This window comes from Rutilus rutilus, assembly GCF_951802725.1.
Source record: "Rutilus rutilus genome assembly, chromosome: 12".
Lineage (NCBI taxonomy): Eukaryota > Metazoa > Chordata > Actinopteri > Cypriniformes > Leuciscidae > Rutilus > Rutilus rutilus.
This window is the reverse complement of record NC_140217.1, coordinates 10,341,601-10,364,824: the sequence shown is the minus strand read 5'-3', so window position 1 is coordinate 10,364,824 and position 23,224 is coordinate 10,341,601. Positions and strand designations below refer to the sequence as shown.

The window sequence follows — 23,224 nt, the reverse complement described above, 5'->3', positions numbered from 1 at the left end:
TTTGTGGCCTGTGCAAATAAATACTGGAAAGGATGTGTGAGAAGTTGACTATAAACTTAGCACTTCTTATGGGGATAAATTAGGTATTCTTTTTAAAGGTAAATTAAAGTGATGTTCATGTTAGTGAAGTTCTCTTTCTTTACTTTTGATAGTTTTTAAAAACAATTACACACTGTATTTGTCTTCTCCATGTACACACTTCATTAAAAGTGTAAAAAAGGATAAGTGAGCAGATTCCAAGCCAAGAGAGATGTTTACAGCAGAGTAAAGCTGTGGAAATAACTGAGGATAATGCGTAAATGGGTGGCAGTTAAAAATGAGATGCTCACTCTTTTTGTTTGTTCCTAATAAGTCTGGATAATGTTGTGCGGCAAAGCCAAAGATATACTCCTGGAAAGAAGCAGAAGTGAGGGTCTTTTCATGACGTATGCTTGAACCATTGTTTGGTTGTTAACAATAGAGTCTGGATTTTGCTGACCAGAGTTTAAAACCCACGCAATAGTAAAGTGTCAGCTTTTTGCCTACACAAAATGAGACTTTGTTTTTAAATTTACTATTTGAAAATGTTTCTCTTGGTGGACATCTAATGGGGGACTTTTTTTTTTTTTTAATCAGATGTCAGCGGTTGCACCCGGTCAGATTATGCTCTATCCATCATGACTCATGACAACACATCCAATCTCATCATTATGGTTATCTCTAAGACTTGTATTGCCATTGAGGATTGGACTCTCAGTCTCCCACAGAATATAAGGGAGATCAATTTAAAGATGTGAGTTTGACTGCAGCAGCAATGGAAAGTTCACTTACCACTGAAGCAAAACAGCACAGGAAGCTATTTTATCTAGGAGACATTCCCATGTTGTGTCCATCTTCCACACACACACAACGATTAGAAGAGTAACAGTGAGTTTCATATCCATATAAGGCTGCCCATGTAACATTTTAATATAAACTGTTGGAGACATGCAACTCAACTCTGATTGGTGAAATGCATCTTCAAAATGGCCCAATGAGGGCCTTCATTTATAGAGAGGTCATAAAGTTAGGCACATCCAAAGAAACACCCACGTAATAATCAGAATACTTCTTTTATGGTTTCTGTCCAAGCACCAAAGTTACAGCGTCAAAACATGGATGAGCCTGAGATTCTTTTCCTTTTCTCATTATTAAGCTTTCAACAAGGACAAGTTTTTTTTCTGTTTAATGAATGTAATTCCAAATCAGGCAATGATGATAGACTGAAGATTTGTATGTGTTTTTGTCCTTAACATAATGAATCAGTTTCGGATGCTATCTTGCCATCTGTTTACCTCCTAGCTCTGTTCTGCTATGTTGGTGCCCATGCACTGGAAGTGTTTCCCTAATAAGGCAATGGCGTTTCCCCCTTTGATGCCACACAGATATGAAATGTGTTCCTGTCTCCAATTAACCTATTATAGAATGGAGTCTAAGCTCTTAAACAATCCGATTACACTCCCCACACTCACATATCTCTTTCCTTCCCTCTCTGTTCTCTCCTCCCTCTTTCATTCTGGTCCAGAGGGGTTGTCCCAAGAGTAGTTTGAGTGGGGAGAACAGAGAGTTGCACAGTGACTGGAAGCCACAGACAGAGCGGGACCTCCACAGAGTCACTGGATCAGTGGGATCCTGAAGGAACGTTTATTCGACTGGATACCCATATCCATTTACAGCTTGTGGAACCGCAAGGAACTCCTACCAAAGGAGCAGAGAGGGACTGACGAAAGGAACTTTCTTAAATTAGTTTTATTTTCTAGAGGTTAGCAGAGGAAGACAGATGACAGACTTTAGGGCAGCTCTAAAGCCCCGGTCGGGGCCTAAGCCGGGGTCTGAGATCAAGACAAGCACCCCAACAAAGGTTGACTTCAGATCATTGCTCAACAAGAAAGATGGTTCATCCAAAGCACCTGCTGCCACACCACCCCCAAGCAGCGCACCTTCAGGCTTCAGGTCTGTCCTGAACAAAAAGCAAGCACCAGAACCAGAGAAGACTGAGGAAAACGAACAGAATTCATCAAAACCAACACTCAAGACACCCCAGAAGGAAAAGCAAAGTGGTGTCAATGGCGTAAACGGTGGCGAAACGGATAAAAAGGTTAATGTAAAGGAAAACGCAACAACAGAGAAAAAAAACAGCAGCAATGATGTAGGGACAACTGAAACCAAGGAGAAAGCCAGTCCCAAGAACAAGACAAATGATGGACAAATAAAAGAGACGAACGATAAAAAGGCAAAAGTTGTGAACGGAGGAGAGAAGGATGCTGGAAAGACGCCTGTTTTCACACAGACTCTCGGTGACATCACTGTGGTGGATGGAGAGAAGCTGAGGTTAGAGTGTCAGGTGACCTCTGACCCCCAAGCTGTCATAACCTGGATACTTGATGGGAAAATGGTCAAGCCATCCAAGTTCATTATCTTATCAAAGGAAGGTATAAAAGTTGATACATTTGCCCACAATTTTAAAATTACAATGCAAAAATACTATTGATCTTGTATTTTCTGAACAGTTCTACATGTCTTGATTAATAGTCCAATGTAATGCGGTAACCTTGGGTCTGTATAGAGTTACACTTTTAAAAACAAAGATTCCAAAAGGGGGATTTCACAGAGATGCCATAGAAGAACTATTTTGGGTTCCCCAAAGAACCTTTCATTGAACAGTTCTTAAAATAATCCTTTTGTCTAAAGAGCATTTGAATAATCTAAAGAACGTTTTTTTTTCCAATATAAAGAACCTTTCCTGCAATGGAAAGGTTCCGTGGATGTTAAAGGTTTTTCATGGAACCATCAATGTTTTATTTTAAAGAGTGTATTTATTGATGTGGAGAAGCTTAAACCCTCTCTTCCTAAATTCCCTAGTTTAGTGTTCTGAGCTGTGTTGTAAATCACATACTGAGAGGCTTGATCTTAAAGCTGAGGCTGATTCATGGCCAACTGGAGCACACAGTGAGTGTTATCTTGGCTCTTTGAGCTCATTCACATTAGGTTATTCGATCTGAGGGTTTAAGGTCTCTCTATCCCATTTCACTGACATGAGACAGAATGATCATCTGGTCACAATTAGAAAGTTCTGAAATAGCAATAGAGGATCCCCTCCGGGTCTAAATCAAACAGGGATGTGATGGGTGTCCCCTACACTAATGCATTATCCAGTACTTTAAGCTCTCTGTTGTTCTGGTGGAATTTGTTTATAAAGCAGGGGCCGTAAGCACTTTTTTTAAGAAAGTTCCTTAATGCAATTCTTGAGAAATTCTTAAGAAGTTTTCAAATATTTTCTTAAGAAGAAAATTACAAGCCTTATATTTGACAATAACAATCCAACAAATTCATTGAACATCTTACCTTTGGCACTTTAAGATAAGTTGGAGGTTATCATAGCTTTAAGAGGTTATTTGCAATGGTTTTTAAGAACAATATTTTCATAAGTTTTGTCAAACAGTCTTAAGAAAAAAGGTAAGAACTTTATTAAGAGATGTCTTTGGGAATACCAAATATGGTTACATTTTATTTTGATGGTCCACTTTAGACACTTTAATAACTATAAGTAACTTTGCAACTGCTGTACATGTCAACGAACTCTCATTAGAATGTTAGTAGACTCTTAGGTTAAGAGTTAGGGACTTATACGGACTTTTATAGTCCGTAGAATGTCTGTTGGAGAACCATCACAATAAAGAGTTAGCAGACAGTCTACTAATACTCTAATTATAGTTAGTTGGCATGAGTTACTTATAGTTAATGTCTAAAATGGACCATGTGTTACCTAAAATATTATTAACTTTATTTTTAGGGATAGTTCACCCAAAAATGCTGCTGCTGAACACAGAAGAAAATATTTTGAAGAATGTCGGTAACCAAACAGTTGATGGGACCCCATTGACTTCCATAGTATTTTTTTCCCCCCATACTATGGAAGTCAGTGGGGTCCATCCACTGATTGGTTACTGACATTCTTAAAATGATCTTCTTTTGTGTTCAGCAGAAGAAAGAAATTCACAATTTGGACCAACTTGACAGTGAGTAAATGATGACAGTATTTTTATATTTGGGTGAACTATCCCTTTAAGTTAGAAAATGTCAGTTAAGAAGACCAACCCCTGATCTTCTTACATTTTTATCAGACATTTGTGATGAAGTATTCATATGAATCATTTGTGCTAGTGGAATCATATTTGTTTATGGAGAACGACTTTAGAATTTTAAGTTTTTGAATAAATTAGAAAACAGCCGAGCTAAATTCAAAAGCAGAAATTTGACTTGAAAACAAAACTTCAGTCATAAAACTATTTAGTTGTAAACAGCTACGTGTTTACAAGGACGAAACACACTTGTCATTCAATTCTACCTCTTGTTTTTACATCAGGTGAAAAGTGTTCACTTACAATTGACAAGGCTCTACCAGAGGATGAAGGACGATACACATGCAGAGCAGAGAATGCACGTGGTAAAGCAGAGTGTTCCTGTATGGTCACTGTTGATGGTAAGTGTCCTGTCTCCTAGACTTCTCTTTATCCATGTCATTGGAAACATATACAGTAGTACTGAGTGAGGGTGCAACAATAACAAATTCCTCCCAAAACTGATAATTAGGATTAATTTGTTGTGTTGCATTCTTCTAGATCCTTCAGACCCTTCAGCAGATAAGAAGAACAGGAAGAGCCCTTCTGCAACTCCCACAACAGAAAGTGAGTAAGGACACCTGTGGCATGTTTACTTGGTCTGTTAGTTATTTAAAGGGATAGGTCATCCAAAAATGAAAAGTTGCTCATCCGTTACATCATTTTAAAAACTGTGTTCCATTTGTGGAACATAAAAACAGATGTTTTGAAGAATGTTCACGCTGCCCTCTTCCATATGATTAAAGTGGATGAGGAAAAGTAATTGTCAAGCTCCAAACATTACACATTGACATACTTCTAGATATTCATGGTCACCAATCACATCAGTGTATGAAAAGGAGCATCTTGGACATTCAGTTATCAATATCTCCTCTTGTGTTCCACTGAAGAAAGTTATACATATTTCAATATGAGGGCGAGTAAACAATGATAACATTTTCATATTTGGGTAAACTTTTCATTTAGGGGGAGGGGTGAAAATTCATCATTTACCGCATCTTGTTCCAAACCTGAATGCATTTCTTTATTTTGCAGAACATAAGATATTTTGACGAAAGTCTGTTTTGGTTCCCATTGACTTCCACTGTATTTTTTATTTTTTGTCCATTTAATGGAGGTCAGTGCGAACTGAAACTGTTTGCTTACAAACATTCTTCAAAATATCTTCTTTCATGTTAGAGGAAATAACGTCATGCAGGTTTGGGTTATTAAACAGTATCATTTTGGGGTGAACTATCCCTGTAAAGTAATACACCTCTGTACATAATCATCAATAGAAAAATATATATATATCTGCTGTTGCGGACGAATATTCATGCATGGTTTGAATAGTTGCATAGGAATTTTTTTCTTTTTCTTTTTTTCAAAATTTTGTTTGCAAAAAACATTAACAACAATTATCCGTTCTTGGCATACTAAAGGCCTTGTGTTTGTTTTGACCCTCTTGAGGATGACCATATGTAGTGAATATTTCAGTAACCTTCCAGAAACCACAATAATTCACCATTAAAGTCCATTTCCTCAACCGTATTCTCGGAAAATGTGTTCTCTGTGTGAAATGAACCTTAGTCCAGATTTCCCCTTTCAAAAATATTTGTAATTTGATAAGATGACCCCAGGACAATGGTTATCACGCACACTCTATCCCTGGAGGATTTTCGTATCTGATGGCAGATTGAATCTGTGGTACTCAAACAGTTTGCCTGTACTGTAGTTTTAAACACAACTGTCACACTAGATCCTGCGTTTTAATCCATGTGATTATGGAGGAGTAAAAAATAAACTCAGCCGATAGTGTTTTGGAACATTAGGCAACCAGTTTTAGTGCTGCATTTGTTCTTCTAGTATTTCATAAGCATAGCAGCCTTTAAGACATAAGTAGCTATGAACAGTTATGTTCTTAACAAACAATGTCAAAGTGATTTACAATTTAGGGAACAAAAAGCATGTAACAGGCAAATACCAGGACAGGCAGCTGAGAGTACATATTCAGTGCTTGTGGAAAAAACTCAGGTGTGTCCAAGCATAAGAGAGGTAATGAAAGATAGGAGACAGAAGAGAAGGCCTAAAATGGTAGAGCTGAAACACATTAAGATCTGACTGTCCTCTCTGTCTTCCTTACCCCTGTTCTCCCTCTCTCCCACTCTCTCTCTCTCTGTTTGGACTGTGCTGGAGTATTAGTGGGGTTTACATGTTGCATTGTTTCTTGACGGCGATCAAACCTTAAATAAATAGTGGAGAGAGAGAGAGAGACACTGCTTCCTGGATCTTGGAGACCCTATATTTAGCATGCCCATGTAAGGGGAATTCCAGCAAGACAGTGTCCACACAGACACTCTTTCCCTGGATGCTGATCAGGAGTGGCAGTTTCCTTAGAACTCCTGTCAATTCTCAGATGCGCACACAGATGAATATTGACTAGTCATTTCCTTTTGCACGGTGCAATATGTCAGTAATGCCAACATGATTGATTAGTGGATTGTTCTATGCTACTGAATGGAGAGTAAGTCATTTATCCATTTTAAGGGGAGCAATAGAAAATTACATTTTCCTGCAAACTTTGTGGTATTACATAAAACAAATATGATGTATTGTGACTTCACCCATTTTTCAAAATATGCTAATATTTTTATTAGACCAATAACAAAAGCAATACCGACTGGTTGGTCATGTTCAGACCCTTCTGTCAAAAAGTTGTTACTTAACAAATCATTATTTATGCTTGTAGTTAGTATGTTAGTTACCTCCCCTTAAATGGACAGTTCGCCCAAAAATGAAAATTCTGTCATCATTTATTCCAAAACTGTATGACTTTCTTTCTTCTGTGGAACCAAAAAAGAAGATATTAGGAGAGATGTCTCTGCATTTTTTTTAATCCATACAATGGTAGGCAATGGTAACCAAAACTGTTTGGTTATATCGACATTCTTCAGAACAATCATACAGGTTTGGACCGGCATGAGGATGAGTAAACGGTTACAGAATTTTCACTATCAAATGTTTGTTTCAATAATTATGTAAATATGTCTCTCTAAATATATACAGTATATACTGTTTATCTATCTTACATCAATACATGCTCTATATCTTCTGCAGATGAAGCCAGAATAAAGAAGAAACCAGCTCCCGCCAAACAGGGTAAGAATATATTCCCACTAAAACTTACATAATCATCCTAATCTGAGAAATATTTAAAGGCCATGTATACTGTCTTGCAAAATTCTGACAGTAGACAAGCAGAGAGAGAAAATACAGAGTAACAATTTACCATGAGAGTGTTGAAAGTGAATTTATGTTCGCCTATGATGCCATGCAGGTTCTCCGCCTCAGTTTCTGCAGTTCTCTGGAGATCGGAAGATCAGGGCAGGAGAAAAGGTGGAGCTGTTGGGCAACTTTGGAGGGTCGGCACCAATAACTTGCACCTGGCTCAAATTTAAAAAGCCGGTAGGAAGAGTTGGAGAAGGAAAGAGAGTTTGTAACATGACAGATCCGTGGTTCCCCAACATTTTGAAACAAAGTCCCCATTTTATTGTGATTTTTGGACGGCGCCCCGGCCCAAACCCTGAAAAACGAAATAAAAAAAATTCCCACATGAGCATCTCTTTTAGCTAAAAATGACTGCACAAATTGTAAATACCCATTTAAAAGCACAACACAATGCTCTGAATCAAATCACTCAAGCCAAAAATCAATCACTGATTTCTTAACACCTTGATCAACCGATACAGATCCCGATACCATTTTTTTATGGGGATCGGTATTGGTTTACTGTCATTGTTAACTGAACTGATGTAAAGTAGTGACACAAAGTACTGTAGTTTGATTAATTGATATTCAAATAAACTTTAAAAATATTACATTTAGGCCTGGTTTCGCAGACAGGGCTAAGATTAAGCCAGGATTAGGCCTTAGTTATATAAGGGCATTTAAGTAGCTTTTATAAACATACTGTAGGGGTGTAACCCCGGCATCCTGGCCAAATTTGCCCCTTGGCCTCTGTCCATCATGGCCTCCTAATCATCCCCATATACTGATTGGCTTCATCACTGTCTCCTCTCCACCAGTAAGCTGGTGTGTGGTGAGCGTTCTGGCGCAATATGGCTGCCGTTGCATCATCCAAGTGGATGCTGCACATTGGTGGTGGTTGAGGAGATCCCCCCCTTCTATGTAAAGCGCTTTGAGTGCTGAGAAAAGCGCTATATAAATGTAATGAATTATTTAAAAAAAAAAAAAAAAAAAAAAATCTGGTGTGCATCTTAAGACAAAACAATGGCCGTGACTGACAAAATGTAAGATATATCAGTGCAAGTTGCTTTCAGTTAAAACAACTCACCAATGCAATTTAGTCTGGGACTAGTTTAAGCCTCGTCTGTGAAACCAGGGGTTAGTTGTAAATATCTATTCATTTTATTAATAGTAATATATCAAAAGTATATATTGAATTGTTTATTTTTAAGTAAATACATTTCATGGCTTTTAGTCGCATTTTTGCATTGATGACTTGAAATGGTGCATCAGTTTGATATAAAAGTGGTAAAAGAATCAAAGCAGCAAATACCAATTTTAATATAAAATGCGGTCAAATTAATTTGAAAATGAAGGCCTATAATACATACTAGGATACATGATCTACTCTTCTCTTGTTTAGATCCAGCCAGGAAGTGGGGGCATTTCCATAGAGACCAGAGAGAACAGCAGTCAGCTGACAATCACAGCGAGCGACCAGGATCACTGTGGCTGCTACACTCTAGAACTGCAGAATAAATTTGGCACCAAGCAGGCCTCACTCAATCTCACCATCGTAGGTATGGGAGTAAACAAAAACAGGAAGTAACACATAATGAGAGAAGGGAAGGAAGCAGATGGGATTATGATTGACTATCACATCACTATGTGTGTGCGCGCGCGTGTGTGTGTGTGTGTGCGTGCATGTGTTTGTGACAAAAAGATGGCAATATCCCAAATCCTTGTCCCTGTGGGGAAATGTGTTGTCCCCATGAGGAAAACAGCTTATAAATCATACTAGGGGATGTTTTTTGAAAATGTAAAAATGCTGATTTTTTTTTGTGATGGGTAGGTTTAGGGGTAGTGTAAGGGTGTGTGTGCGTGTGTACATGTTATTTCGGGTTCAGTCACTTACTTATTTATAGAATCGCTCTGGAAAAATAAAAAAATATTCATTTGTGGCTGTCTCCAATCAATATCAGCAGTATCAGTTCATTAGCATTTTGATAAAACATATTGACATAAAACACATTTACTGGAAAAGTGAAGTCACCTTTATTTATATAGAGCTTTTTACAGTACAGATAGTTTCAAAGCAGCTTTACAGAGATAACAAAGTTTGTTTTGGCTGTACAGCAACTCTAGAAGAAAATATTGTCATAGTCCAGCTCAAGTAAGTTCAGTGTTAATTCATTTCTTTAAAAAAGTTTAGTTCATTTATCTATAGCAGCTCTGGTGAAAACAGAGATGTCATCGTCCAGCTCAGTTCAGTTCTCATACAATGGTATCAATGCAGGCAGATCAATAATATTGTTGAAGATGTGTAGTTCTAGTAGTAATTATAGTCCCTATAAATCTATGCAAAGCTTTCTTACTATTGCTGACCTCTCCGATGTAAATCTGTGTCCCAGATAAGCCAGATCCCCCAGCCGGCATCCCTGCTGCTTCCGACATCCGCATGTCTTCACTCACCCTCTCCTGGTACGGCCCCACTTACGATGGGGGCAGCATCGTCCAGTCATACAACCTGGAGATATGGAACTCCATGGACAACACATGGAATGACCTGACCTCTTGTAACAGCACCTCATACCATGTCCAGAACCTTCACGGCGATCGTCAGTATAAGTTCCGTGTTCGAGCTGTTAATGTGTATGGAGTTGGAGAGCCCAGTGCAGAATCTGAGCCCATTAAAGTGGGAGTGGAGGAGATAACAGGTGAGAATGAGCATCTGCTTAATCGTGAGATACGTTCTGTTTTTATTGATCGAGAAAGAATCAGTGGGCTCCAAAAATCTGAAGCCACTAGAGAAAATGCCTTTATTTTGCAATCTAAACTTTTTAATACAAACGTTTTCATGACAAATAATATTATCATCATAACAATTTCAATGAAAAGTTGAGAAATGTCCATGAATTTCAAAATTTCTCTTGCTTTAATGGCAATAGCATGAGCATGAACTCCACATGTTCAATGATCACATTATTTAGCATGATGTGAGAATGTAGAGAGCATCTTGTGTATGTCAATTGAAGCATATATTAGGTCTATTTAAATTATAAAGATGTAAGATATTATTGTTAAAAATTTTTCAAAGTCTAAAGGTTTAGATTGAAAAAACGATATTCAGTTTGGTCTCAGACTATTGAACTCCAAAAATGTGATGATCTGATGCACTACTTAAAACACTATAAAGATTTAAAACATTCCTATTCTTCTCCAGAGAAAAAAGAAGAGGGGGAAGTTGGAGCCACTGTGTCTGATGATGGTATGAAGTTCAAGCAATTATCCACCCCTTCTGAATCCAAAGTTTACTCACATGACTCCCACATGGTCAATCTGATACATATCCTGTTCATTTCACAGATGAGGAGAAAGAACCAGAATACAGAGATGTGGTCATTAAGAAAGACTGCAGCGTTAAGGACTTCTATGATATAGAGGACCGCTTAGGAACGTAAGAGATGCATCTGTTATATCTATTTTAGATTTACCAGAGTTTTCTTCTCTTTTCTCCCTTTTCCAATTCTAATGGTCTTTATGTTGTCTCTACAAGGGGTAAATTTGGTCAAGTCTTCAAATTAGTGGAGAAGTCCTCCAAGAAGGTATGGGCAGGGAAGTTCATCAAGGCATTCTCACAAAAGGACAAGGAGAACGTGAGGCAGGAGATTGGTGTCATGAACAGCCTCCACCACCCCAAACTGGTGCAGTGTGTGGACGCCTTTGAGGGAAAGTCTGACTTGGTCATGGTCTTGGAGATGTGAGTCCCTAAACTATTGTTTCCCATCCAGGTAGGCTACCCTGCTGGTGGACCAGCTACACCAGCTCAGTTTTGCTTGAGAACAGCATGACTATACCTTGTCCACCAGTCATAGCAGCACTATACCAGCTCTAACAAGCATAAACCAGCCTGGACCAACATGGAATTCAAGCTGATTTATGCTGGATTTTTCAGCAGGGTATCATAACACAGGTTGACTAAATAAAAACATGTTCCATGTTGGGGCCGGTGATTACATCAGGTCACTTTGGTGAACCTGTGTTCCCTGGTGTCTTTGAACAAGCTGTGATGTTTGGTAGTTGTTTTTTTCATTCCACCAGTTTAGCTTTTTATGGAGAAGGTGGAATGTAAAATCCAGCACCCCGTGATTGAAGAAGTGTGTGTCATATGTCCTTATATAGTGAGATGGAGAAACAGCTAGGTGGGGAGGAGAAAGCATGGATGCTCTCTTTCTTAGCTTGGCAGCCATGATGGAAAATAGGCCAGATTTAAATCTCCCTGTAAGAGAACTATTTAGCACTGCAGGCTCAGACACTGTTCATATGGTTGTTAAATGGAATGTGCATAAACAGTTCTAATGCAGTGAGTCTGCAGTCCGACAGTGATTGGTTATAGCGTCACTAAACGATGTTGTCATTGTGGTCCCCCATTGGCTGCAGGATCTCTGGAGGTGAGTTGTTTGAGCGAATCGTCGACGAGGATTTCGAGCTGACTGAGCGAGAGGTGATCAAGTACATGCTGCAGATCATTGATGGAGTGCAGTTTATCCACAAGCAGGGCATTGTCCACCTGGATCTCAAACCTGAGAACATCATGTGCATCAACAAGACGGGAAGCAAGATCAAACTTATTGACTTTGGACTCGCTCGAAGGCTAGGTAAACAAGTGTAAACAACTGCAGATACAAGCACAGAGTCTGTTTTTGTTTGACAGAGTTGACATTTTGTTGTTGTTTTCAGAGGATTCTGGCTCTCTGAAGGTACTGTTTGGAACTCCTGAGTTTGTAGCTCCTGAGGTGATCAACTATGAGGCTATCAGCTACCCAACAGACATGTGGAGTATTGGCGTCATCTGTTACATTCTGTAAGTGACAAATCTCAGCTCATCCAACCGTCGCACATCAATGCTGAAGACTGGAAACATTTCCTTTTAAGGCCATTATACGTTTTTGGACAACTCGCTTTCCAAGTTTGCTTTTTCAATTGATCATATAAACACAATTTTAATACTTTGGAGCTAGAGTATAAATATTTAAACTGACTTGTGTCAGTTACTTTTATCGGGGCTAATGGCCCCGGTCGTAAAAGGCAGTTTTTGATAAAAAAAAAAAATTCCAAAACACTAAATTGCAATAATTAAAGGCACACTATGCAGTTTCCGTTTTTCTCAAACAGCGACCCCTAGAGTCGCCTGTGGAGTACTTGTATTTAACGTTACTGTTGTAAATACCACTCACGCAGAGCCGTCTCTGCACTCTTCCAACCGCACTTTCTTCGTTTTCTTCGTCGACTCTGCCATGATTCACGTCTGAAATGCGTGCTAGTGTCTTCCATAGAGGCTACTTCACATGTTGTTGATGTAAGTGACGTCCTGCCGTAAAGCAAGTCGTGATTCTCGCGAGATTTGGCGGGGAGCCACCTCTCAAACTTGCATTGCTGTTTTTTTTGTTTGGCGGGGCGCCACCTCTCAAACTTGCATTGCTGGCATTGCAAACTTGCAAACTTGCAACCCCGGGATTCGCCCTACTACGAGTTCGTTTACCATCGAAATGATTTCTAAGCTGTTATATTAATTAAGGTACAAATCTTGCAGAGTGTGCTTTTAAAAAAACTACCTCAATACTTTCGTAAATACCTATTTTTTGCTACAATAATTGTCCTGATTCATAAAGGCATTGCGTAGCTCAAAGTAATTTGATTAAAAATGTAATATATTTTTTTAAATGTTGTAAATGAGAATGCCTGAACCTATCAAATATTTTTAAGATAATAGTATGGACTTGTTTTTTGTCGATTTTCAGTTTTATTGAAGGTGATTAAATCACTTTTCAATACAGTTGAAAAAGTGAAAAGAAGTCCCCACCTATGAAATATTGTCTCTATAAATCTATAAATATTGCTTATAAACTATATCACTATATTATTGGCTCTAAACTATATGACTTTGGCATTTCTTTTTACAAAATACACACTTCATTGAATATGTTACACCATAGTCATAAAAAGGAATATACCATTCAACAATTTGGTCTTGGTCTGATTTTTTTTATGTTTTTAAAATAAGTCTCATATGCTCACCAAGGCTGCATTTATCTGATCAAAAATACAGTAAAATATTATTACGTTTTAAAAGAACTGTTTTCTATTTTAATATATTTAAAAATGTAATTTCTTCCTGTGATGGCAAAGCTGACATTTCTGCATCATTCAGTGTCACATGATCTTTCAGAAAATGCTTTTAGTCCTCTTGTACCTTATATCACATTTTGGTTTAAAATGCTGTAACAGAATCAAAGATTATTGCCTGATATACCCTTCCTCTTGTTTACCCTCAGTGTCAGTGGTCTCTCACCATTCATGGGAGATAATGACAATGAAACCCTTGCCAATGTCACCTCAGCCACCTGGGATTTTGAGGATGAGGCCTTTGATGAGATTTCAGATCAGGCCAAAGACTTCATCAGCAGTCTCCTAAAAAAGGACATGAGGTAAGATGCAAGCTTAACAGAAGACACTGTTGAAGAAAGATCACTTTTATTGAAATACCAACATTGTTCCAAGTTAATCAAATGCCTTTTTAGAGCACTCTGTAGATGCACAGGAAGCGCATTCCTTGAATGACACATCTTGAGCTCTTGGCATAGACCCAGTAAAATCTACATTGTTGTAAATGATTGGTGTAATTGTCAAAGTTAATTATCACTCAAATTTATTAATACACGCTGAATGTTGAGAAGAGCATTTTGAGCATTTGATCTGAATTCTGAGACCCGTTAAATGCCACACTGTAGGGCCAGGCTGACCTGCGCTCAGTGTTTTGAGCACTCCTGGCTCAAACAGGACACCAGAAATATGGAGGCTAAACAGCTGTCCAAAGAGAGGATGAAAAAGTACATCCTGAGACGCCGCTGGCAGGTGAGAGCACTGCATTTTATTTTGATTTATTCGTTGAGCAAATAATGAGATTCAAAGAAAAGACTTGGTGGAAGTGCATGGCAGAGTTTAGATATTATGTTTGTGTGTGTCTGTGCAGAAAACAGGGAATGCAGTGCGAGCCATCTCTAGGTTCAGCTCTATGGGAATGTTAGGAGGCATAGGACCAAAGAAAAGCTCTCCGACTGACGGTACTGAATCAGCAACCAATTTTCACATTGTTGCAGCATAGGCTTGAGTGCAACAGTGACCGCCCACTTTTTCAGCAGCGCTTGTTCCGGAAGTATTTTTTTCCATTAATTTCTCCCATAGGGATTTCAAAAGAGTCTTTGTTATAAGCCATGCACCAAGCCAACCAGCCACAAGGTGAATCATAACATTCTAAACTTTGATTTGAAGCAAAAAAGTATATGAAAATCAGATAAAAAAACTAAGGTATAACTGTATACGGAAAGTCTTTAGTGATAGAAAGAAATACAATCCCATGAAGCACTGCAAACAGCATAAAAACAATGGAGTAATATAAAACTACTCATTTAAAAATGTTTATTATATATAAAATATGTATATATATTCAAATATTTAAGTATTTTGAGAGCATAGGGAGACTGACTTGATTGCATGGGTGTTTCATGGGAGTGGGCGGAGCTAACAAGATCTATCAGCACATTTAGCTTGTTTCAATCACTATATATATATATATATATATATATATATATATATATATATATATATATATATATATATATATATATATATGTCTTTATACAGATGTTTCAACTGTCTATTTGGTGGAATTTTCTTTACAGCATCATGAGTAATGTAGTTTTTCACCACAAGTTCTGCTGCTAAACACAGTATTATAAAACTAAGCAGAAATAATGTGGGCTGACATCTTAAACAGAAGCAAATACCATCGATTCACAACCTCATAGCTCACAGTAAGGTTGTCTTTAAAAGTTTTACAAGTAATGATTAAAAATCTATTTCTCTCTGGAGAAACTGAATGGAGTTTTTACTTCCGGAACCCGACTGTTGCGCTCTATTGCATATTAAGTGTCATATATGTAACAAATATTTTTTGCATATAAATGTAATAAAAACCTGTGTGTTTAGAAGAGCCTCCTGCACCATTCTTTGAGAGTGTGGAGGATGAAAACCGCACACCAGAGGCTCCCACCTTCTCCTCTGTCATTCAGGATGTGGAAGTGGTAGAAGGCAGTGCCGCCCGCTTTGACTGCAAGATTGAGGGTAATGACCTTTGACCTCAAATGCTATTGTGCTTTTAGTGCTGAGTTATAATTATTTTGCCCTTCACCCTTAATATTGCCAAATATGATTGCAATTTAAAATAACTATTTTCTATTATATATTTTAAAATGTAATTTATTCCTGTGATGGCAAAGCTGAATTTTCAGCAGCCATAACTCCAGTCTTCAGTGTCACATGATCCTTCTGAAATCGTCCTAATATGCGTTATGATTTGGCCTTTAGAGATATCCATATAAGGTAAATCTTAATGTTTTGGTCAAATGCCGAAGAAGAAGAAATGCCTTTCCAGTGTCTAAACATTTTAGGGACTGCAGCATTTTTTTAAATTTTGTGCTAACTTTTTTTGTATGTGCTAACATTATCAGTTATGATCATTGGTCTCTATTGCGTTTAAATTCCAAAGGAATATTAACCATTTGGTTTGAGCAGGGTTTTGTATATTTTTATAAACCTATTTTAATCTGTTTTAGGGTTTCTAAAATGAAAATAGTTATATATAATAGTCATATCCCTTTCTCTACCTTACCACTTCCTAATCATCAATATTGTCAGTATTCTTTTTACCTTCTGCTCTCCCTTTAATATGACGAAGTTCAAAAGAAAACAAACAATGAGAAAGCTGTAGATGTGGGTGGAGATATGATCATCATCAGTCAGAAAATGAACAAATCAGAGTTGGGTATGATTCACAGTGTTTACACCACTCCATGTATTGATACTTAAATGCTCCATTACGCAGTAGCGGCCTTTGCTATGTTTCACTTAAAACGGGCCTTGCAAAAGAAGGGGCCTCATCTTGTGCGTGAAAAAGAGCCCTGCCCCCTGCCATCACGCCATTCTTGAGTACATAAATTCTTGTTTTTAATATTTATAAAGAATATAGCTAGTTCAGCAATATCATATAAGCAAGAGTGCTGTTTTCCCGGATATCAGTACATTTGCAAATGTCATATTGATTTTATAGACCTTATGTAGCCCCGCCCCTTTTCAGCGCTGCCTGCGCTCGTTGTCTTTTGACTTCCGGTCTGTATTTTTTTTTTTTTTTTTTTTTTTTTTTTTTGGTGATTTTTGCCTTTTATTATGACAGGACAGTATAGAGTTGAGAGGAAGCGAGGTGGGAGAGAGACGGGGGATGGGATTGGGAAAGGTCCACGAGCCGGGACTCGAACTCGGGCCGCCCGAGCGCAACGGCGCTATATGTCGGCGCGCTGACCACGAGGCCAGCGGCGCCGACTGGTCTGTATTTTCACAGCGATTCTGCGTGTTTATTAATGAACGGCTCGTTTTAAAATATTCCCGGTTGACTGACATTTGTTAAGACATCTGCTTTAAACATTACAGTCCTCATGATAACTTTCGTTAACTTTACATTAAGTAAATCCACTACAAAAGCTAATTACTCCTTAACAGCAATGCTAGAAATATACAGAGCGACCGCAAAAACTGAAGTTAAAAGACAATATTCTAAAGATGGCAGCGCCCTCGTTTCTCTGGCGCATAAGGTCTATACAACAGTTCAATAAACAAGAAGCTAATATTAGATGACATTTTAGACTCAGAATATTGTTTTTGCTCCATTTCGCCTATGAGAATAATTCCAAACAAATCCACAACAGAGCCATTGAGCGTCTCCGAGCAACACAGTGGTGTTTCCTTACTGAACGAATCTGTGGTTTACAACTAATCATTTGAATGAATGATTCAATGACTCACTCGTTAAGACAATGAGTTGCCGCCACCTACTGGCGGTTTAGTTTCATATTTTTTAAAGGGGTGGTTGATTATGATTTCACTTTTCTAACTTTAGTTAGTGTGTAATGTTGCTGTTTGAGCATAAACAACATCTGCAAAGTTAAAATGCTCAAAGTTCAAAGCAAAGGAAGATATTTGCTTTTAAAGAAAAGGACTACAACAAATGGCTGGTTGGGAGGACACGACATTCCTCCCGGGTTAGTGACATCACTAACCCTAGAATTTACATAAACCCCACCCCCGGGAACAGCAGTCCATGTTGAGAAGAGGAAAAGTTGTTGTATAAGAGTACATTTGTGAGTCAGCTCAAACTTTAGCATCCATCTTTTCACATGCAATAGAAAATCACTCTGTGTGCATCTCACAACAGTTCCTATATGAGCGATTTATAGATTTATCATGACAGAATATCTTAATTGAAGATAGTTAACTCCACATCAGCAACATAAATTCATCAACTAACCATTCAGAGACGTCCTGTTGCATTCTACATGTTGCCACTTCTTCTTGAGTCTCTCCATCTTTGTCTGACTCCGTTTTAACATTAAAGGCAGAACAGTTTCTGTCATTTTAGTGTGTCTGCGTGAGGTAATAGCAGCTGCTAACACACACGAGCTCTTGAAACCCCGCCCTCTGCAGCAGCTCATTTGCATTTAAAGGGCCAGGCACAAAACGGTGCGTTTTTGCAAACCCTCAAAAAGTGACAACTTTAGCTTGCTATATAAAAATATCTGTGGGATATTTTGGGGTATACACTCTGGGGACATCATAGATATATTTGACATCTTGTGAAAAGGGCATTTTACCACCCCTTTAAAAGTTTAATTTCATTATGGTAAAAAAGATAGAATGCGTAGATAGTGGTAGACAGAATGCATTTATAAGAAGACTATTACGAGTGAAATATGTGACGCTGGATCACAAAACCAGTCACATGTCGCACAGGTATATTTGTGGCAATAGCCAACAATACATTGCATGGGTCAAAATTATCGGTTTTTCTTTTATGCCAAAAATCATTAGGCTATTAAGTAAAGATCATGTTCCATGAAGATATTTTGTACTTTTCCTACCGTAAATATATAAAACATTTATTTTTGTGAGTGAATGCAGCACAATCGCGAACATAATTTGACAACTTTAAAGGAGATTTTCTCGTTTTTTTTTAAATGTTTTTGCACAGATTTTCAGATAGTTGTATCACAGCCAAATATTGTCCTATCCTAACAAACCATACATCAATGTAAAGCTTATTTATTCACAATCACAATTGTGGAAATTTAGGAAAATTGACCCATGTGACTGGTTTTGTGGTCCAGGGTCACATATGGGATAGCATTGTTGAATATAATAATAGATAATAAAGTAATTGCAGTTGCACTGCATGACATGCTTGTCTGTCTTTTTTTCTCATATGGGGCCTTCAACTGTTTCTTTAAATTGCAAAGGCCACCTATGCCATTGGTAGGCCAAAGGCTTTGATAGCATTTTTATGATTTTAATGTTGATTTACTGTATTTTCTGAACTCAAAGGGTACCCAGACCCCGAGATAGTGTGGTACAAGGATGACCAGCCTATTAAGGAGACGCGTCACTTCCAGATCGACTATGAAGAGGACGGCCACTGTAGCCTGGTGATCTCAGAGGTTTGCCCCGATGACGATGCCAAGTACACCTGCAAAGCCGTCAACAGCCTGGGAGAAGCTACCTGCACCGCTGAACTGTTGGTGGAGTTTATGCAGGAGGAGGAAGGAGACGGAGACGGTGAAGGAGAGGAGGATTGAATAAACATGGAAACAGAAGTGTATAATGATAGACGGTGTGAGAAAGAGGAGGAGAGTGGCTTAATACCCCAGAAACTATGAATATCTTAAACATTTATACAATTTCAATTCTTCTTTTTTACACCATCTTCATGTTTCTTCTTACTGCCTAGAATAGTTTGAAAAAAGCTAAACTGTTTTTGAGTAAAACTGTTTGTCGAGATCAAAGACATTCCTGCTTGTGCCTTTTCTGTCCAGAAAATTATCCCAACTGTTTTACCAAAAGGGACTGCAAAATTAGATATGACAACCATTAGCAACCCTTTGATGTTGGGACAACTGGACAAAAAACCCTGCTTGTTTTATCAGACTGATCACATTACATTGATATCATCTAAGTCAGTCATTTTTTGTGAGTCAGTATACAACTGTGTGCACATTTTAAGTCTGCACTGCAGTGCAATCTAGTGGCAAAAACACGACTGTGCTTTTAAAATAACACATATCTAGTCTATATGGTGTCAATATCAATATGAAGACAATTTAAATCCTGTTGGAGACCTTACTGTATGAAGATATTCACTTTTTTATTTTTGCCATTTTTCTAATGATTATATTACTTTGTTTTATTTAATAGTTATAATAATTATTGTTTCTAAATGATTAAATGTAGTCAGTCGTTTAGAAACTGTAGTTGATAGAAGGAAGTGACTAGCATTAGACTCCTCAAATACAAAGGACTGTGCTGTTTCCACTTTGAGTTCATTTAGCATTTTTTTAGCTAATTCACTTGCATGACAGAACAATGAGGTGAATTTTGTGCTGCAACCTGCAATACAAAGCTTCATTACATATTTATGACCCTGTACAGGCTTCTGCTGCCTTTGAGTGTCTGCACTATTCTCTGAGAATGAATTAATCATAGAATTAAGACTCTCCTTTTTCTATTTTCACTGAACATATAATGCTTTAAATTTCCCATCACATCAGAAGTAGCATATCATAACTTGAAACAAATCAACAAATCTAAGTGGCCCTGTTTGTTAGTTTAGGTTTATTCAGCATAACTGGCAGTGATTATCTGAACACTGGTCATAATAAAGTGTTTCCCCTCTGTGCTTTTGTGACATTCATATTTGTTTGTTTGTCAGAATTAGTTATGTAATACTGGTTTAATGACATGGAATGCTGCAATTTCTATACAGGCACGGCACAATATTTGAAGGTACACTATGTCAATTTTTTTTGTTCAAAATTAACTAAATTTTAATACATCATTAATCCTTCTTCCAAATTGTATTTTTGTCTTACCCTGATTCACTATGGTAAACCTATTATAAGTGTTTATATTTGAGATATGTCAGGGTGGTTTTCGCAGGACGTTGCGTACATACGTCACTGGCCCGTGCATGTCTCGTCATATCAATAGAGAAAAGTTGCTCTGGCTACTTTGACGTGTGTATGAAGTGAGAGTGACATTGGTTTGTTGTTACAACGTGCGAGAATGACATGGAGCACGCTAAATCTCCAACATCTGGGGAATCACCTTTTGTTTTTTCTTTAAAAAAATGCCGAACAGAGGAGAGTCTGCTGGCAGAAAGAGAATGCGACAGAGCTCGTAATAAAACAAGAATCAACATAGGCTTGGCTTTTCACAGATGACGTGAACTTTGATTTGAAATGTTGTAAAAGCAAAGCAGAGATTCTGTTTTTATTTTTACTTAACTGGTAAGGTGTTTTATTGAAGAGATATATTGCTCATTGTAAAGCATTATCTATATTGTGAAGGGTCATATTCATCCGCACAGTCCACTAAAAGCATCCAGTTTAATTTTTCAACTGCTAGAGGGCCAAAAGTTTCATAGTGTACCTTAAAGGATAATTCCGGTATTTAGCACTTTGAGTCTCTTTTCTGGTTTGTTTTGGATGAACTAGAGTGGTGGACACAGATATTTTGACGATGGGTCCTGTCTCGACTTTTTGACTCGTTTAGAATCGCCTTTTGACCGCTTCAGAGTGGCTGGCTACGGGCATGCACGAACATGTCCTTAAAACAACCCTTAACGTTCGTTTTCAAAACTGTGCAACTCACCGAGTGGTTAGTGATGTTCGTTATGATTAAAAACAAGTAGCGTAGCGAAATACAGTTTCTTTCGTGTTTTATTTGGCATTTTGTAAAATCCCATTGATTTCTGTTGGAGGACTCATTGCTCGTTGATATTACTGCGCTTCAGACTCAAATATCGAGCGGAAGTTTATACGCGGCTGTGAGGTATCTGAAAAAATAGTTCCACTATAGCAAATAACACGGATTGAAATCATACATTGTGCCGATATATTTGTTTTTAATCATCAACGAACACCACTAACCACTCGGTGAGTTGCACAGTTTTGAAAACGAACGTTAAGGGTTGTTTAAAGGGCATGTTCGTGCATGCCCGTAGCCAGCCACTCTGAAGCGGTCAAAGGCGATTCTAAACGAGTCAAAAAGTCGAGACAGGACCCATCGTCAAAATTTCTGTGTCCACCACTCTAGTTCATCCAAAACAAACCAGAAAAGAGACTGAAAGTGCTAAATACCGGAATTATCCTTTAAAGTTAAACACTGGTTGTCACATGAACTTTTTTTTGGCATATTTATTTATAGCAATTTGCTGGAGTTTTGCTATTTATTTTCCAAGGTGGTCTATTATCTGTATAAGTAGTTTCTTGATCAAGTTCTAGGACAATCTTGGCTCAAATCATAGTCCTGGTCATCTGTATCATCAGCTTGTAAATGAAGGATCAGCATGGTCCAACAATAAACCATGTAAAACTGGCTACCGTTAAAAGACTAATATTAGCTACAACATGATATGTTTGTGCTTTAGAGCAACTAAAGGTTTCACAGACAGGGCTTAGATTAAGCCAGGATTAGGCCTTAGTTCAATAAGGGCATTTAAGTAGCTTTTATAAACGTTCCTTAGAAAATAAACATTACTGGTGTGCATCTTGAGACAAAACAATGGCACTGACATATTTTAAGATATAATTTTAAGATAACAGCTCAAACATGCATTTTAGTCTGACTAGCTTAAGCCGGATACAAGCGGCCGAAATGAGCTTTCTCCGCAGGGTGGCTGGGCGATCCCTTAGAGATAGGGTGAGAAGCTCGGTCACTCGGGAGGAGCTCAGAGTAGAGCCGCTGCTCCTCCACATCGAGAGGGGTCAGTTGAGGTGGCTCGGGCATCTTTTCCGGATGCCTCCTGGACGCCTTCCCGGGAAGGCGTTCCGGGCATGTCCCACCGGGAGGAGACCCCGGGGAAGACCTAGGACACGCTGGAGAGACTATGTCTCCCGGCTGGCCTGGGGACGCCTCGGTGTCCCCCCGGAAGAGCTGGAGGAAGTGTCTAGGGAGAGGGAAGTCTGGGCATCCCTGCTTAGACTGCTGCCCCCGCGACCCGGCCCCGGATAAGCGGTAGAAGATGGATGGATGGATGGATAGCTTAAGCCTTTTCTGTGAAACCGGGGGTTAGTTTGTTAGGAAATATCCGTTGTATGACACATCCCACAATTCCCTCCCAAAACTGTTGCCACAATTTGTCTTCACTGGAATTTTTAATGTTAAACCCATTAATTACGAGGGGGTGTCCATACTTCTGGTTTTTAATGAACATAATTATTGGAGAGGAATCAGGATTCCTTCAAAAAACAGATGACGACAGAGGCAATTTACTTCAATAAACAGTATATACCAAATTATTTAAGCTATTAAAATCAGTTCGTTACCATAAAATCACATAGGTGATACAATGGAAGGTCATATGGTGATTAAAATAACACCACATTAAAATAATGGTGTAAACTTTAACATAAGTACATGACTGATAACAAAAATAGAAAACTAACTTTTTTAATAAAATTGAAACAAATATAGGTGATATTTTGTGCACTTATAAAAGCATACATATTGACTATTTACATATTGAAACATACTTATAAAACAAAAACATATTAGTAATTAATCTGTAAGTAGTTAATAAAGAAAAATTTAAAAAACATATCAATAATTAAAAGGCAAATTCATACTATAAAATATTTTTTTCATTCTTTACCATTACTTACAGGATGTGAAAATTTGTTATGAAGGGAAATTGAGGC

The 23,224-nt window shown here is 38.1% G+C and overlaps 1 protein-coding gene across 1 annotated transcript; it reads left to right on the top strand.

Annotated features, from left to right (window-relative positions):
- Positions 1-1,575: 1,575 nt before the first annotated feature.
- mylkb (myosin light chain kinase b) lies at positions 1,576-20,202 on the top strand. The gene is made up of 17 exons (XM_084425923.1): positions 1,576-2,450; positions 4,385-4,501; positions 4,641-4,706; positions 7,236-7,277; positions 7,456-7,583; positions 8,788-8,944; positions 9,776-10,081; positions 10,588-10,632; positions 10,731-10,821; positions 10,921-11,124; positions 11,805-12,022; positions 12,105-12,228; positions 13,700-13,852; positions 14,156-14,279; positions 14,398-14,488; positions 15,414-15,548; positions 18,855-20,202. Exons 1-17 carry the CDS (start codon positions 1,799-1,801, stop codon positions 19,103-19,105), a joined length of 2,904 nt encoding a protein of 967 aa, XP_084282049.1. The 5' UTR covers positions 1,576-1,798; the 3' UTR covers positions 19,106-20,202.
- The last annotated feature ends 3,022 nt before the right edge of the window (positions 20,203-23,224 follow it).

Coding starts and splice junctions, on each gene's coding strand:
- mylkb (XM_084425923.1), top strand. CDS start 1,799: ATGACAGACTTTAGGGCAGCTCTAAAGCCCCGGTCGGGGCCTAAGCCG. Junction 4,707..7,235: donor TGCAACTCCCACAACAGAAA/GTGAGTAAGGAC, acceptor TATCTTCTGCAG/ATGAAGCCAGAATAAAGAAG. Junction 14,280..14,397: donor TCCTGAGACGCCGCTGGCAG/GTGAGAGCACTG, acceptor GTGTCTGTGCAG/AAAACAGGGAATGCAGTGCG.